A 16,262-nucleotide genomic window follows, 5' to 3' on the forward strand; every position below is an offset into this window, starting at 1 on the left:
TTCTTCTTCTTCCATCTAGTCCCCTTGCTCCCTACTAATTAGAAAATACCCATTATAACAATTCAATGCACCTTACCATTAGTTAGATAAATAAAATTTTTAATTAACAGAAAAAACAATTTATAACTTATAATTGAGAAACAAAATCATTCCTTGAGATACTGACAATTGACTTCTAGTCTTTTTTGTTGGTTGTGCAATTTTACTTGATTCATCAAACATCTAGTTCAGTTTCAAAATGAAAACACTAAATTTATCAATTTCGCATATTAAAGCAACATCTAATCTTGAAATAAAAAGGATTTGCTAAATGCCAACCGAAGCAAATGCAAGTTATGCAACCCAAACTCATCATGCCTTATAATTCAAGAAATTGTAGTTAAAACTTAAAAGGGTTTCCATGAAAATCTACAGAATAATTTCAACCAATCTTCAATATGAGGATTTCCACAAAAATCTATTGTTCTAATAATAAAATACCATAGATCAAACTCTCAAGTATCCAACCAAACTGATGACAAATATGATTATTAACAGAAATTGGCAAAGAAAAAATTAATTTAAATTTTGAATTTAATCAAAACTTCAATTAATTAGATATCTTTAACATATGAGTTGTTAAAACTTAAAAGGGTAAGAAATGAACTTACGAGTTAAGGATAATGATGTTGGAACCTTTGTTAATTCTCTTGAGGTATGAAATCTTCAGAGCAGCTATTTCAGGCTTTCAGCTTCTACTTTCTTTGAGTTTCTGACAAGCACTCTTAACCTGTAATCCAATTATACAAAGAAAAATGTAAGAAAAACTTCTACCAGGCCATAAGCAATGTAAACTATAAAAGGAGTACTTTCTTTCACCTTATGGAGAGGGACCCCTTTAGATGGTCAAGTCTTTCAGAGTTTCCTCTGGAGTTCCTAATCAAAAACACTAAGAAGACAATAAAAAAAAAATTTGCAAAAGATTCCATACATATTTCTATAATATCGTGCATTCTCAATTCATCAAACATAATACTTAGATACTCAAAAATAAAATGATCACAATCACAAGTAATAAAAAGGATCGAAAACCAAGTTCACCAAGTATTAAACATAAATCAAAACTTAAACTTCAACATAGAGTTCAGCTCACTAATCTAATCATCCAAATTCTCAAGATATGTTGGCCCCACTTCTCAATGGTACCAACTACCAACCAAAGCCAAGTGGTATTTCACCATCATCTTCATCTTCATCTTCGGAAGGTTGTGTTTCATCTACATCACCAACTTGGGTATTTGGTTGCATTTTCCTCTATGATTCCCCATTGCTCAATGAAAAATTCATCATCACCATCTAAAGAACAAAAAACAGAAAATTTGAACTAAAAAAATAGCCAAAATAATCAAGTATGGAAATGTCATTTAAGATAATATCAATGATAGTTACCTTCAGTCCTAGCTCTTTTTCTTGATGGTGATTCCATTATTGGAAATGTTGTCTCATCGGCTTTAAACATATCATCTTTCTCATTAACATCAAGTAATGAAGGATCTTCATCATTGTGCATTATCCAATCTTCCACAACATCAACATGTTCATGCCTAATTGGGTCAAGACTTTCAGTTTTTCTCCTACAATCAATAAATGATACATTGGATGCAATAAAAGCATTAAAAAAAAGCAATCAAGAAACATAAAAGTTTAAACACTTACCCATCCATCACATGCAGGTTGCAATGAACATATACTAGGTCATTGAGCCTCTGTTTCTCTAACCTATTCATTCTCTTCATGTGTATACATTCAAAAACACTCCAATTGCGTTTACATCCAGATGAACTACATGTCTAGCTAAGGATCCGTACAACAATCATTTTCAATTTTGGAGTGTCACAACCAAATATTGACCACCATTCACCTGTATACAATGAAATAAAGTTGATTTAATTTATAAAATAAAATTGAAAATTGAAATAATAAACATGTTATAAGAAAAAAATATTTATTACCTGGAGGCATTGACATAAATGTCTTCACTAAGAAAGGTCTTCCAATATTACCACGACAATTTTCAAAAAGAATAAGCTCTTTGTTCAGCTTTATCTCCACATCATCCGATTTGATTGCAAGCTTTTCAATGACATCAAAAACTGCAGGCATAACGGCCAGGGATTTAACTTTTGATTTTGGATCATATTGAAAGGTCGGGTTAAAATAATACCCTACAAGATGAAGCCTCTGACCCATTTGTCTACTCCATCTTCTATCAATAATGTCCATGATTGGGCCATATTCAACTTTCTTATAATTAAAAAGTTTTTTCAGTGATTCTTTTGCCTTCAACATTGCATGATACATATACCTTATTGCAGACCTAAACTCAGAATCTGCAAATCTCAATGCACTAACAAGAGGTGATGTGAAACCCACAATCATTTTGCATTGTGCCCAAAATTCAAAATCCAAAACTATTTGTATTACTTCCTTCCCCTTTGCATCTTTTGCATACCTGGAATCAATAAAACTCCGGTCTGTCACCAAATTTTGTAAATCATGCATGTGTTTCAAAATGCTATTAAATGCAATAAAATTAGTTGCAAAATGAGTGGCTCCAAAACGTACTATCTCAGTCCAACCGGGTCTCTTCCTTAGCATTAAGAGTATAGAAATATATTTGTAAACAAACTTAGTAATTCTAGATGCACGTTGAACCACATTTGCAACATAATCCATTTCCCCAATTTCCTATAACATCAAGTTTAGACAATGTGCTGCACAAGGTGACCAATATATTCATAGAAATTCTGCTTCTAACAATCTTCCTGCAGCTACATAATTCGCCACATTGTCAGTGACTACCTGAACAACATTTTTTGATTTTACCCAATTAATAACTTCCTTAACCAAAAGAAATAAATTCTTTGCACTCTTGACTATTTCATAAGCATCTACAGACTTCACAAATGCAATTCCTGTAGAACAATACACTAAAACATTAATCAATGTTTAGCTATGTGTATCTGTCCAACCATCAGCCATTATAGTGCAACCATATGTAGCCCAATCCTTATAGAGTTTATCAACTGACATTTGCATCTCCTGAACTAAATCCTTCAACAAATTGGTCATATAATTATAATATGAATGAGCTTTGTACCCTAGATCAATACTAGCAAGGGTATTCAACATAGGCTGAAAATATCCTAAACGCAAAGCATTCCAGGGAATACAAGCTTCACACAACCACTTCATAACAACATATTCCTCATGATTAATTGCTCCCTTATATGCCAATACACTCTTAATTCCAGGTTGTGCACCTGAAGTGGTCCATGGAGCAAAATGGCTAGTTATTAGCCCTGAAGATGCTTTCCCCTTTCCTGATGATGTAGTTAGTTTTTTCCCTTGATAAGTATCATGTGTACGAGGTGTATCTATTTCTCTAATCTCAATACCATCATCATTATCACTCCTTCCACATTGTGCTCTAGTGTCAACAAAATTCATTGGTTACTTTTCATTTCTTTTTTTGTCATTGATTTCATTCAACGATTGCTCTATTTTGAACCTTACATCATGGGGTACTTTACGACAAATTGCAATTTCACCTTTCCTTTAAGCAAGATGTTGTTTCATCTTATTAACCCCTCACCCTTTAAAAGTCTTTTGATAATAAAGGTATGTCATTGACTTTGATCCATTAAGATGGTCAATTTTAAGGGAAAAATGCTCCCAAGCAGAATCAGTTTTTGCCCTAACCTTTGATGAAATGGACTCTTGTGATGGAGCTAGATCAGATGTATTAGCATTTGCACTTTAGGATTCCATCATCTTAGTTCAATCAAAGAAACTCAACTCAAAAATAAATCGCTTCATACAAACACAAAATATAAAATTTAAAACCTTGCATTGACTAAAAGAACCAACCAAAATGTAAAATCACTCCATATAAGCAAAAAATAATTAAGCAAATAATTAACCAAAATGTAAAATCACTCCATTAGAAATGTGAGTAAATTGCTTGCAAAAATTTAAGCAAAAGTTTCAGCATCTGATCATCATATGAAAATTAAACAAAATATGCATACGAAATTTCAAAACAAATTAAGCAAGATTAATTAAACAAAGAATTAAGCATATGATCATCATATGCAATTTGAGGGTTCAGCAAGTCATATAATCAACATGAAACCAATACAAAACTAAGGAGTTAAAGATAACCTTATTGTCTTTATTAAAATTTGTATAGTTAAAGATAACCTTAATGGCTTATCAAAGAAGTGACAAATGTCCATTTAATTATGAAGATATAAACCCTAATCAAGGCACAATGAAAGGAGAGCAATAAAGAAAAAAAAAAGTTAAGTTGAGTCCACCTCTTGATTTATCAAGGCATAGTGAAGGGGCAGCTCTTAATTGATTGATTCAGTTGAATCAAGAGCTCCCTCATCAATCAGTAAAAAATAAAAATATGGAGTTAAGTGATCCCTTTAGAGTCATTTTCTTTCAATCTCAAGTTGTCTCTAGAAATCCTACCAAAGAAAAAAATCTCTAGAAAAATTAATCCATGCTTACTAAACAAGCATATATATATATATATATATAGGGTTAATGACAACAACTTCCTTGATGAGTAGCTTATTTCTAACTAACTAATGCAAAAGGAATTAATTAAGCTAAGTGCAAACCCTAGATCGATGTAGAGAATATAATTAAACTTGAATTTTGTCAAAATCAAAAGCTTAATTAGAAGTCAAAAAAGTCATTGATGGTCAAGTGAGCTTAATTAGGTGGGTACATATTGGTTGTTTTGTGGCCAAATGGAATCCAAGGTCATGGAAAAGCCTCTGCCTAGCTGGTACAAAGCAAGATGATGAATCAAATGAACCAAAAAAATTCAAAAAATCAATTAAATCACAAAGAAAAAATCAGACAAAAAATTATACCATCAGGGTTTCACTTACAGAATGTTATAAAAATCTTTCAAGCTTAGTGTTTTCAACTAATAAAAATGATTGTTCAGCATGTGCAATATATTTTGTTAATTCTTGTCTCATCTTTCTTGAGAATATCTAAAATTACTGAAAACAAACCCACACCCAATTTCTATTTGTTATGATTGTTTACCTTCTTCTTCATTTTTGTCATGAGCGGCCATATGTTTGCCCAAATGGCCATTACAGCCCTTGTTACTATAACTGAAGTAACACCTACATTTATAGAAAATGGTTCTTTTTCCTTTCCCCTCAACCTTTTTTTGTGCTAAATAATTTTTAGATAGGGCTAGTCAACTTATTGCCCTTCTTTTTTTCTTTCCCCTAGTAATAGTATTAGGGAAGGGAACTCCGACAACATTAGTAGCATCCATACTGGTGTTGACACTATCATGTTGCGATTAACATCATTGAAGTTGTATTGGGAAATTGATTTTTAAAGGAGCCAGGCATTTAAAAATTATAGTACTAAAATTTTAAAAATTAAAAATTAATTTAATTGCAACTTACCTGATCTTCCGGTTTGGAATCTCAAATTCATTTCAACTATTGAATCCTTTAAGCCTCCCAAATTGCTAACTTGTGATACTTGAGCAAGCCTTCTTCTTGTTGAAACTTGAATATAGTTGAGAATTAGAGAGAGAGAGTAAAGAGAGTATGAGAGAATACGAGAATTGGTGTGATAAGAATGGTGTAGAAAAAGGATATTTATAGGAGTTAGAATTAATTTAGTTGCTCAAAATACCCTACAAAACTAGTTGTTTTTTAGTTGTTGGAAGGTTATTTTGGTCATTATAAAGCTAATTATCACTTTTCCCAAATGCCTCCAAACTAGTTGTTATATAGCTATTGGGGGTATTGTTGTCATTTTTTCTACCAACTAGTTGTTTATAGTTGTTAGGAGGTATTTATGTAAAAAACCCCCCAAAAAGTAAAAGAGTAGCCATTGGTAGGGGGGTCCCCAATGGCTATATTCCACGGGTAGGTTGTGTTTGGACCACTACGGGCCCATGGGCCAGGTTGCATGCCGAGTCGTGTTGGGCCACGGGCCCGTGCGAGCACCGTTGTGTCATGTCGTGCCAGCTAGGGGTGAGCATGGTTCGGTTCAGTTTGGTTCGATTCCAACCGTGCGAGCACGGTTGGGCCTAGTGCCACTTTGGTCCCTCGAACTTTAAAATGCAACAATTCAGTACTAGAATTTTCAAAACAAGACAATCCAATACCTGCTATTAATTAGTTGTTAACCAGCCGTTAAGTGGCATTTGAAAAAGATAAAAATACCCTTCAAATGTCATCTAATTTTCTTTATCAACCATCCAAATATTGACAAAAAATTAACAGTCTCAAACCCTTGCCTCTTCTATTCAAGAAAGTTGGAGTCACCATAATGCCCACTCAAACATGACCCCAACTTTCTTGAATGGAAAAGGCAAGGATTTAGGACTGTTAATTTTTTGTCTACTTTTAGATGGTTGATAAAGAAAATTAAATAACACTTAAGGGCATTTGTGTCTTCTTCAAATGCCACGTAACGACTGATTAACAGCTATTTAACGGTAGATACTAGATTGTCTTTAAAATTTTGGGTACTAAATTGTTGCATTTTAAAGTATGGGGACCAAAGTAGCACTAGGCCCAAAGTACAGTATACTAAACGGGAATTTTCCCTTCATTAAAATATTATTTAAATAAATAATAGCAAATGATTCCTGATTATTTTAGAGATTCTTATATCGTATTTGGGTCTCCTACCAAATCCCACCCACACCTACCAAACATCATTACACACATTAAGAGCATCTCTCGTATTTGGATGTTACCTTACCATACACGGGGAGATGTTTCTCATGTACAGCTGAAGTCATTGTTTTAATAGGCTTAAGCCTTTGTAAGAGTGAAACCTCAAGCCTCAAGGTATGAGGTATAACCTGAAGCGTAAAAAGGCATAAGCCACAAGTATCAAGGATTGTTTAGCGGTTTAATGCCAAAAAAAAAGAAATTATTTCATACATTTTTATATTCAAAATATATGATAGAAACATTTCAATAATTATGAACTAAATAAATAAAAAGAGTAAAAATGAAATAGCAATAAGGGAAATCAAGTTCTATTAATTTCTAAACCAATAGGGCAAAAAGGGCCAATCAAGTTCTTAATTTCTAAATCTAACATCCTAAGTTTGTTATTTTTCTCATTTCTTTTCCTAATAGATTTACCTTTTATTGATATTTTTTTTTGCATAGATCAAATTAGCCAAGTTATTTTCTTTTTTCTAAAGTATTGAATGACTATAAATTTAATATCCATGTATATGGATGATTTTTCATATGTTCCCTTTCTTCTAAATTGGTCGTTTGAATTATTTAAGAACTTTGCATTTTGACACATGAAATGTAAAATGTTTATAATTGTTAGTTGATTTGTTATTATTTTATTTAATGCTTAAATGCTAAAACTTATTGCTTATAAACTTTTATTTTATGCATATTTATACCGTACATCATTCTTACTTGGTATATTATATGTTACTTTTATCAATTTATAAACTTTAATTAATTTTATTCTTAATATTTGAAGCTTGTGCCTCAACTTTTTGGGACATTTGGCCTCAACTACGCCCTTAACCTTTTAAAACCTTGGTTGAAGTATCATATGCATAGGTGTTGGTAGGAGATCTGAATTGTTCTATATCATTATTAAAGTAAGCATAAAATAAACATTATAAATTGCAAATATGTTTAAACATGCATTTAGACTGTGTTTGGTTCAAAAGAAAAGGTAGGAAAACCTGTACAGGTTTGAATAAAAACCTTAAGGCTATGTTTGAAGGAAAAAGTAGGAAAAAGAAGGCAAAGGTAGGGGAACCTTTTAAAATGTTTTTTTTTATTTCAAAAATATCCTTATCAAGTGTTGATTCACGCTTACAATAATGATATAATGGTTTTTTATCTCCACTTGTCTTTCAATTTTTACAACAAACCAAGGTTTTTAAAACCAAACCATTCAAGGGTTCGGTTCCTAGGTCGAACGGTCCAACCATTCAAACCGAAAGAATGGCCTGTTCTGACAAAAAATAAATAAAAATGGCCAAAAATCATTGGATGGTTTGAATGGTTCAAATGGTTCAACCACCCGAGTCAGTGGTTCGCTGACCAAATCAATGGTTTTTGGCCAAAAATCGATTCTAGGGTAAAACAACCAGTTTCTGATTTTTTTGGTCCGACCGTCTGGTCTAGTCTGGTTTTGAAAACATTGTAACAAACCGTGATGGAATTTATAACCAAAAATCAAAATTTATATCACAATTCAATGCGTGAAGAACATTCAAAAGAAACATCCGATCGTGAATAAATTCAGATTAAAAAAGAATCAAAAAAATTGAAGCCCTCAATTGATCTCTCGTTGATGATGACGAAATTCTCAAATGCATAGCCACTCTTTTGGGATGATCAACAGAAACATTTCCAAAGCCATTATCACCACAAGCATGGACCAATTCAAGAGAACAGATCTGCTCCTCACTCATGGCACCTCACACTAATCTCACAGGTACATCCCACCATGCATTGGAAACATCTCCCATACTTATGTGTTATTATTTATGGGAAATATTCTCAATGCATGGTGGAATGTGCCTGTTAGGTCATTGTGAACCACCCTGTGTGAGGAGCAGATCCCAATTCCCAATTCAATCAGCTAATCCTCTTCCCACCTCCCTCTCCTTCTCAACCCACAACTCAGTATCCAAACCAATCCTCTTCGCACCACTGTAGGCCACTCATGACGTAAGCACAGGTCATGATGCAGAGAAATAATGAAGGCCAGGTAGAGAAAGGGAAGCAGAAAGATGGAGCAGAGGTGTTTGCAAGCATTCTAACCAAAGAAATATGAACTCAAACTGAATTCATACCTTTTGATGCAACTTCTTGAAGGTTGCAAAAATTCCTGCTTGATGGTATAGATATATAGATTATGAGCATTTCGACGACAAAATGGGGTCATCTCATTTAATTAGCTTGCATCTATAGCCCCACATGATGAATGAAAACCAGCTCAGACCCAATACTTGGTTCTTTGGAGGAAGTATGGGCATCTCAAAGACTATGGCTGTGTTTGGTAACATTGCAGTTTCTTCATGAAACATTTTGGGCTTTATCAATAGATATTTAGGCTGCATTTGGAAACGATAGAGTGTAAATCTCGGTTCAGGGTAAATTTGCACTCTAGTTCACTTTGGCATGTGTTTGACAACATTGTATTTATGCATTGATAAATGATAGAAAACATATTTTTCAATGCATATTTATATCCATAATGAGATGTAAAAGTACATCAATAAAAAAAAGTAAATTTGCATTCAATTGGACTTTTGATAAAAAAAAGTCATATACTTTATTGGAATTCGTGTTTGCATTCATTACATCTGAAAGTTTATTTGATAAAAAAATAAATTTGTCGGTGCAAAACTAACCCAATTTTGCAATTTATATGAATCCTTTTACACTCTGCATATTTGAATTCACACTTATTTACATCGTTTCCAAACGCAGCCTTATGAGAAAGACGAATTGTCACATCACACAAGGGAGTCACTTCAACTGAAAAAATGCATGTGAGAACAGGTTGTTGCCATTAGAGTTGAAACACCAAACTTGATATGTTCCAAGTAACAACATCAATTTGTATTAATCAACCTAAAAAATTTCTGATTATGTGACATGACAACTCATTGTAACACCAATTTCTATTATTCAACCCCAAATATTTCATGAGGAAACATCATTGATACCAAACACAACCTATGTTTAGCTTTCAATTCTGTGTATAGTAAGGAGGCAAGTTTAACGAGTATATCTCAGTTTGTGAGATGCTTTGAGACTCTGAGCTCTAATTATAGGGGGGGAGGAAACTAGGAAAGGTGTTGGTAAGCTTCAGTACCAATATCATGGGTGGTGAGTTGTCTCCCAAGAATGCACCCAGGTAAGTGCATTTACCCATGTTCTTTTATTTCTCATGCAAACAAGACAATGACCATTTTACCCAGAAAAAATTCATTATTACAAGGGACATTTTTGTCCCGTTGAAGTGTTGGCAACTTTCCCCCAATTTGGAAAAGTTATTTACCCACCTAGGATGATACACATAAATCTGAAAAAAGAACATGGAATCTTTGGTCAATGGGAATCCAAATCCCATTGACCAACTTTCCCCCCTCTCAAAATCCAGAAAAAGAATGCCCCCCAAGAGTCAGGAAAAGTAATCTCAAGCTCTATTACTTGGTCTATGGATGACTCTATGCTGAATCTTCAAGCCTCTTTTGTCTGAGCTCGGATCTGCTATTCACGAAATGTTCTCACATTTTTACTCATGAGATATGACAATTGTGCATTGAGAATATCTCCCTTGTCATTCATGGGGAGATGTTTCCAACACATGGCAGTAGTGCCCTATGGGTATAGATGTGGGTACAACTTGTGGGTAACAGATCCTGAGTCCTTTTATCCAAGTACAGTACTCTCTTCATAGCCGTTGATCAGCTTTTGATTTAGTATAGCGATCATCAAGGTCAAAAATGTCATTTTTGTGATCATGTTTAGGAAAACTAGCAATAAGTAATATGATTGCAAACTACAGGGGGAGTCTTACTAAACGCAAATTAGAGGGGATGTCTTGGTAATTAGGTGAAACAATAGGTGGTATTTATGTAAATGACCCTTGTTTATTCGGGTAAATGTAATTATCAGTGTTTTTTAATTTTTCATAAAATTTATTTTTAGTCTAATAAATTTTAGCCTTCGTTGAAAACTTATCCACCTAAAGTGACTAAGAAAGTTTACCTACCGCCAATCCCACACGGTTTTGCTAATTTCCCAAAAAGCAACTGATTGGTTGATTCTATTTTAAGGCTGAAAAGTAACAAATCAATTAGGCTAAAGAAGTAAAGATTCATGGCCTTAGGTAGCTTGAAAACGTAGCCAAGATTCATGGCATGTGCTATTTTGCTTGCATCAATATATATAGAGGAAGTAGCACAAAAAATATATAGAGAGAGGAAAAATTCTGGCTTATCATTAGACCTGTTCATAGCCGAGTTGGGCTCGGCTTTGCCTTTTTACCAATAGAAAATATGCAGGCCTGAATTCGAGACTGATTCGATCATTGGGCCTAGATCTTGAATTCAAATTCAGCCCTTATATAAAGTTCGAGCTAGAGATGTAAAGTGGGCCGTGCCGATTCAGCACGGCATGGCCTATGGGTTGCCACAAGTCATAAAGCCCTCTCCGGTGAAAAATTTGGGGGTCGGCCCTAACATGGCTTACGGCCCAAGTCCGTGCCATGCCATGGGCCAGGCTGGCCCATGGGCCAAACCTTCGCCCAAGTCAAGCCATGGATCGGGCATAAGCAATTGTATTGATTATTAGTTAGAGGGAGAAAGAATAAGACAACGGGGGGATAGCATAGTTGGACCCCTAAAATAGGGGTAACATTATTCGGTTAAAACCAAAAATTTCAGTTTTAGAGGATTTGGGTACAGTTAATATAATTTCAGGGTATTTTGCGGTTTTTAAATTTGAAAGTTCAGTTAACCGAAAAAAAAGGATTTATATATAATATAATGTAATGAAATTCAGTTTTAACCAAAAAAGAAAACCCAAAATTTCAGTTCTGGTTTGGTTCTCCCTCTTAAAATTTTGATTTATTCAATTCTTGGTTTTGAAAATCGAACTAGACTGGACGGTTGGACTGGTTGACCCAGGAACCGGTCAGGCAACCAGTTTCATTTCACCCTAAAACTGCTCTTGGACCAAAAATCATTGATTTGGTCAGTGACCTGCTGACCCAAATAGTCGAACCATCAACCCGGATAACATTTTTTTGACCTTTTATTTTAAATCAGAACGAAGCATCCATTCAAACTGGACAATCAGATCATTCAACCCAAGAACCGGTCCCCAAAATGGTTCCATGCCCGGTCCGGTTTTTAAAATCCTGATTCAGTTAACACTCACCCCTACCCTAAAATCTTCAAAGGCAACGGGAATGATGACTCCAAGTTTCCTCTTCGGCCGTGGTTAAGTCATCTATGGTCACTCCGCTCTCCTATTTGCAATCCAAGCTATTAAATGCAAAAATTGAATCGTTTCTTTAGTGAAAGACAAAAAAAATTGCTTTCAAGCTTTGGGTTGTGCTGTAAAAAATAAAAATCAGCCAAGTGTTTTGGGCATTTGGTAAAAATTGCTTTTAAAAGGCATTGTAATATGAATCAAAACACAATTAAGACCTAAAGCACAAAGCCTAAAATTGGGGTTGTGTTTGTGTGGTTTAAAAGCATATATCTTGATGCTTATCCAAACACAACATAAAACACCCTAGTAAGTGCTTCTACCTAGCAGATGAACAATTTGCATATATAAAAAACTATCATTTGGCCCTATAAAGCCGTTTCCACACTTTTAACCACAAACTATTTATTCAAGGTTTAAAATATCGATACGATAATGTGATTGATATGAACATGAATCATATGGTATCGAATTTCGCAGAAACGATATTATGATATGCACAACACAAGCCATATGGTATCAACCAGCACATGGCAAGATAGCACAATTTTGTTTTTATTCATACCACACCTGTCAGTCAATATCATCCCTATGTTGCATTTCCAACTTGTCTCAGTCCATATGAACCACATTCTGGCAGAATTGTCCATGTTTATGGTTTAAGATTTTAAGCACATTTGGTCAGTTCCATGATTTTCATCTCCATCCCATACGCCTTTAGACATGTCTCTATCTGCAAAGGAAAAATCTATGATGTGGAAAAAACATGGTATGGAAAGAGTTCTGACCAATCAAAACCCACCCATGAATTTTGATAAATAATACCTGATTGGCTACCACATTTATGACTCCAGTTGATTGATCAGAAGTTTTTTCAGATATTATATCTTTCTCATATCATAGTTGAACCCATTTGCAAAACACTTGAGATCTTAAATCAAGGAAGAAAACCCATTGGAAGAAGAACAGGTTTTTTTCATTTAATCCTTCTATGTTCAGTAGATCTACGTATTTCCAATGTTTGAAATGCAGGGATATATATTGATTTGTTGATGTTTTTGCTTGTATTAGTAGATTTTGATATAGGGGTGCAAATCGGGCGGGTTGGGCTAGGTTTATGGTCAACCCAAGAGATCCTAAAATTTGGACTTAAGGCCCGAGCTCAAGGTCAAGCCCGATTTTCTCAATCCGAGCCCAGTCCGCACTGTAATTTGATACACTCGGGTTGGTCTCGGGCCCAGGCCAGGCTCAGGCTGGTCAATGAACCCACTCTAAAATTATACATATATGTATTTATGCAAATATTATACATATATTTATGTACATATGTATGCAAAATATATATGTAAATAGGTAAATATAAATGTATTTATATACTAATATATATATATATGTAAATATATATATGCAAAATTAACAAATATATACATGTGTATAGTTGGGCCAGGTTCAGGCTACCTAAGGGTTAAGCCTGGGGCCAGCCCGATTTCTTGGGCCTGAACCCAGTCTGAGGACTGAAAATCCAAGCCCAACCCATGTAAAATTTTGGACTGGGCCGGTTCGGGCTCAGGTTGGGCCCGCCCAAGTTGCACCCCTACCTTTGGATATTCCTCACAAAATTGAGAAAATTAAAATTATAAAAATAATTTATTTTAACTGATTTTGATGATAAATAAGGTTCAAAATATCGGTAAGACTGATTTTGAATCATTTGTCAACACTTCCTCAAAGCTTTACAAGAATGTTCTCATGTACAACCAAACTGGCGCAATGGAAAGCTCGGTGGTCAATATGTTAACATAAGAGCTCTGCTGAATCCTAATTCCTAACAGACCATTTCTTAGCATCGATGAGCAACATTGTATACACTTTATTTTGCACTAAATGTTAAGATAACAGAATTACTCAAGCTTCAGTCTACATTGTCTATTTCTGCCATTAATTTATATCTATCTATCTATATTTATACTATTATAAAACGTACAACTAACTTCTAAAATTTCTAGAATTTTTATTGACTAAAATACCCCCTTTCTGAAATATGGTCCCTTTGTTGCGAGGGTAGAAAATGTAATTTGAATACTATTATTCAATGTATTCAATTCCTTCTTGTTAAATCTCACATTTTAAGGTATTAACTCCTATTCACCCTCATTAAATCATATATTTAAAAAATTAATTTATTTTCATCACTAAATTCTACTAATTAAATTCATACATAATAAATTAATAATTCTAATAACATAAAAACTTACACTTTTAAAATCTACAAGGAAAAATAGTATTTTCATCCAGGTGGTGGTAAGAAATTAAACCATTTTGGGTCAAATGGACTAATTCATGTTGCCACAATTACAATAAAAATTGAAAAATAGATAAAATGCAAAAAGAAATATAGAAATTAAAGAAAAATTAGGAAACATTTTTAGCATCATATATTTGACATATTAAATAATAATAAGGGTGTGGAACATTCTTTTTTACTAAACTACCCCTATATTTGAATTTAGTCCCTCTTTAATTGTGAGGGGTCAATTGGGTAAATCCATGACGTCATAGTTAAATACTAAAAATTTTAAAATAGAAATAAATTCACAAAATAAAAAATGTAGAAAAATGGGCAATTTCTTTAATATTTTATATTAATCATATTAAATAGTCGCAAAGAATAATTATTTTTATTGATAATGGAAATGAAATACAAATTTTAAAACCAACCAAAAAAATGAAATTGATTTCCTATTTTGTCGGAGTCAACAGTTCAACTTTTAGGTCAAATGTACCAATATTTGATGTCATAATTAAATAATAAAAATTAAAAAAAAGATAAAATGAAAAAATACATAAATTTTGCAATAAAAACATTTGGGTGTATCTCTAATTTTGTATATTCATCATATTAAACAAAAATAAGTGTGATAAATAAGAATGGTTTTTGTACATATGGAAATACAAAAATTGTCAAAAATGCAATTTGAACTATTATTTTTCACCTCATTCAAATCCCTCACATTAAGTCATATATTTGAGGTACTAACGTTTATTCTCTCTTATTAAGTCCTATATTCAAGTTATTTTTTCACTAATAAATGCTACTAATTAGATATATGTCCAATAGTTTTAAGAATATAAAACCATAATCCAAGTGATTACTAAGCAATTCAACCATCCGAATCAAATTGGTCAACCCATGAAGTCATAATTGGATAATAAAATATTTAAATAGAAATAAATATAGAAAATTACAAAAATTTAGAAAAAAATAGACACATTTATGATATTTTTATTAATCAAATAAAAAATTAGAGTAATAAACAAGAATTATTTTTATTGATGATGAAAATGAAATGCATAATCTAAAACTAGACCAAAATGAAATTATTTTCCTATTGGACGGAGATCAATAGTTCAACTTTTGGGTCAAATGTGTTAACATTTAATATCATAATTAAATAATAATAAATAATGAAATATAAAAACACAAAAATGAAAAAAAATATATGTTTTACAAAAAAAGAATATTTAAACATATGTACAATATCACATATCTATCATATTAAACAAAGTTTGTGTACACACAGAAATAAAAAAAGTTACAAAAAAATTAAACACATCTATAGTTTTATATTTTTACTACTACTAAAAACATGAATAAGATTGTAGAACTTTCTTTTAACTAAAATTACACCATTTTTTTAATTTAATCGCTATTTAATTGTGAGGTTTAAAATGTAACTTCAATTATTACTTTTCGCATCATTCAATTTCCTCTCTTTAAGTCTTACATTTTTTTTTTTTGATAAATGAGCAAAAACGATACACTACGAAGATAAAACATTACAAAAAGAAGAGTCCAACCAAACAGCTAGGCCTGCCAATGATACATAAAACTTTGTAGCCCAATATGAGGTGTTTACATAATCGGATTTGGATTTTGCAATTTGCATTCAATTAATAATAAAAAACAAAAAAATGCATGATTTTTATAAAAAAAATGAATACATTATTACTATCATCATAATCATCTACAATTGTCACGTGTAAAGCACATGCATACTTACTAGTTATTTGTAAAAGTATGAATGGGGTTTGGGTTTTTGGAATTTTCACTAAACATAAATTACCCCTTAATCACTGAATTTCTTTGGGACAAATGTATACTTTGACAAAAACACCATAATTAAGGCATTTAATATTGTAATTTTCGGGAATTTTCATCGG

At 32.8% G+C, this 16,262-nt stretch overlaps 1 protein-coding gene across 1 annotated transcript; it reads right to left on the bottom strand.

Annotated features, from left to right (window-relative positions):
- Nucleotides 1-714: 714 nt before the first annotated feature.
- On the bottom strand, nt 715-3,489 carry LOC104604203 (uncharacterized). The gene is made up of 9 exons (XM_010268465.1): nt 3,012-3,489; nt 2,842-2,954; nt 1,992-2,727; nt 1,848-1,900; nt 1,696-1,769; nt 1,429-1,613; nt 1,270-1,335; nt 859-928; nt 715-769 (listed from the first exon to the last, which is right to left on the bottom strand). The coding sequence occupies exons 1-9, from the start codon at nt 3,487-3,489 to the stop codon at nt 715-717; spliced, it is 1,830 nt and encodes a 609-aa protein (XP_010266767.1).
- Between the last annotated feature and the right edge of the window lie 12,773 nt (nt 3,490-16,262).

Source organism: Nelumbo nucifera, chromosome 2 (genome assembly GCF_055504915.1).
Source record: "Nelumbo nucifera cultivar China Antique chromosome 2, China Antique-T2T, whole genome shotgun sequence".
Classification (NCBI taxonomy): domain Eukaryota; kingdom Viridiplantae; phylum Streptophyta; class Magnoliopsida; order Proteales; family Nelumbonaceae; genus Nelumbo; species Nelumbo nucifera.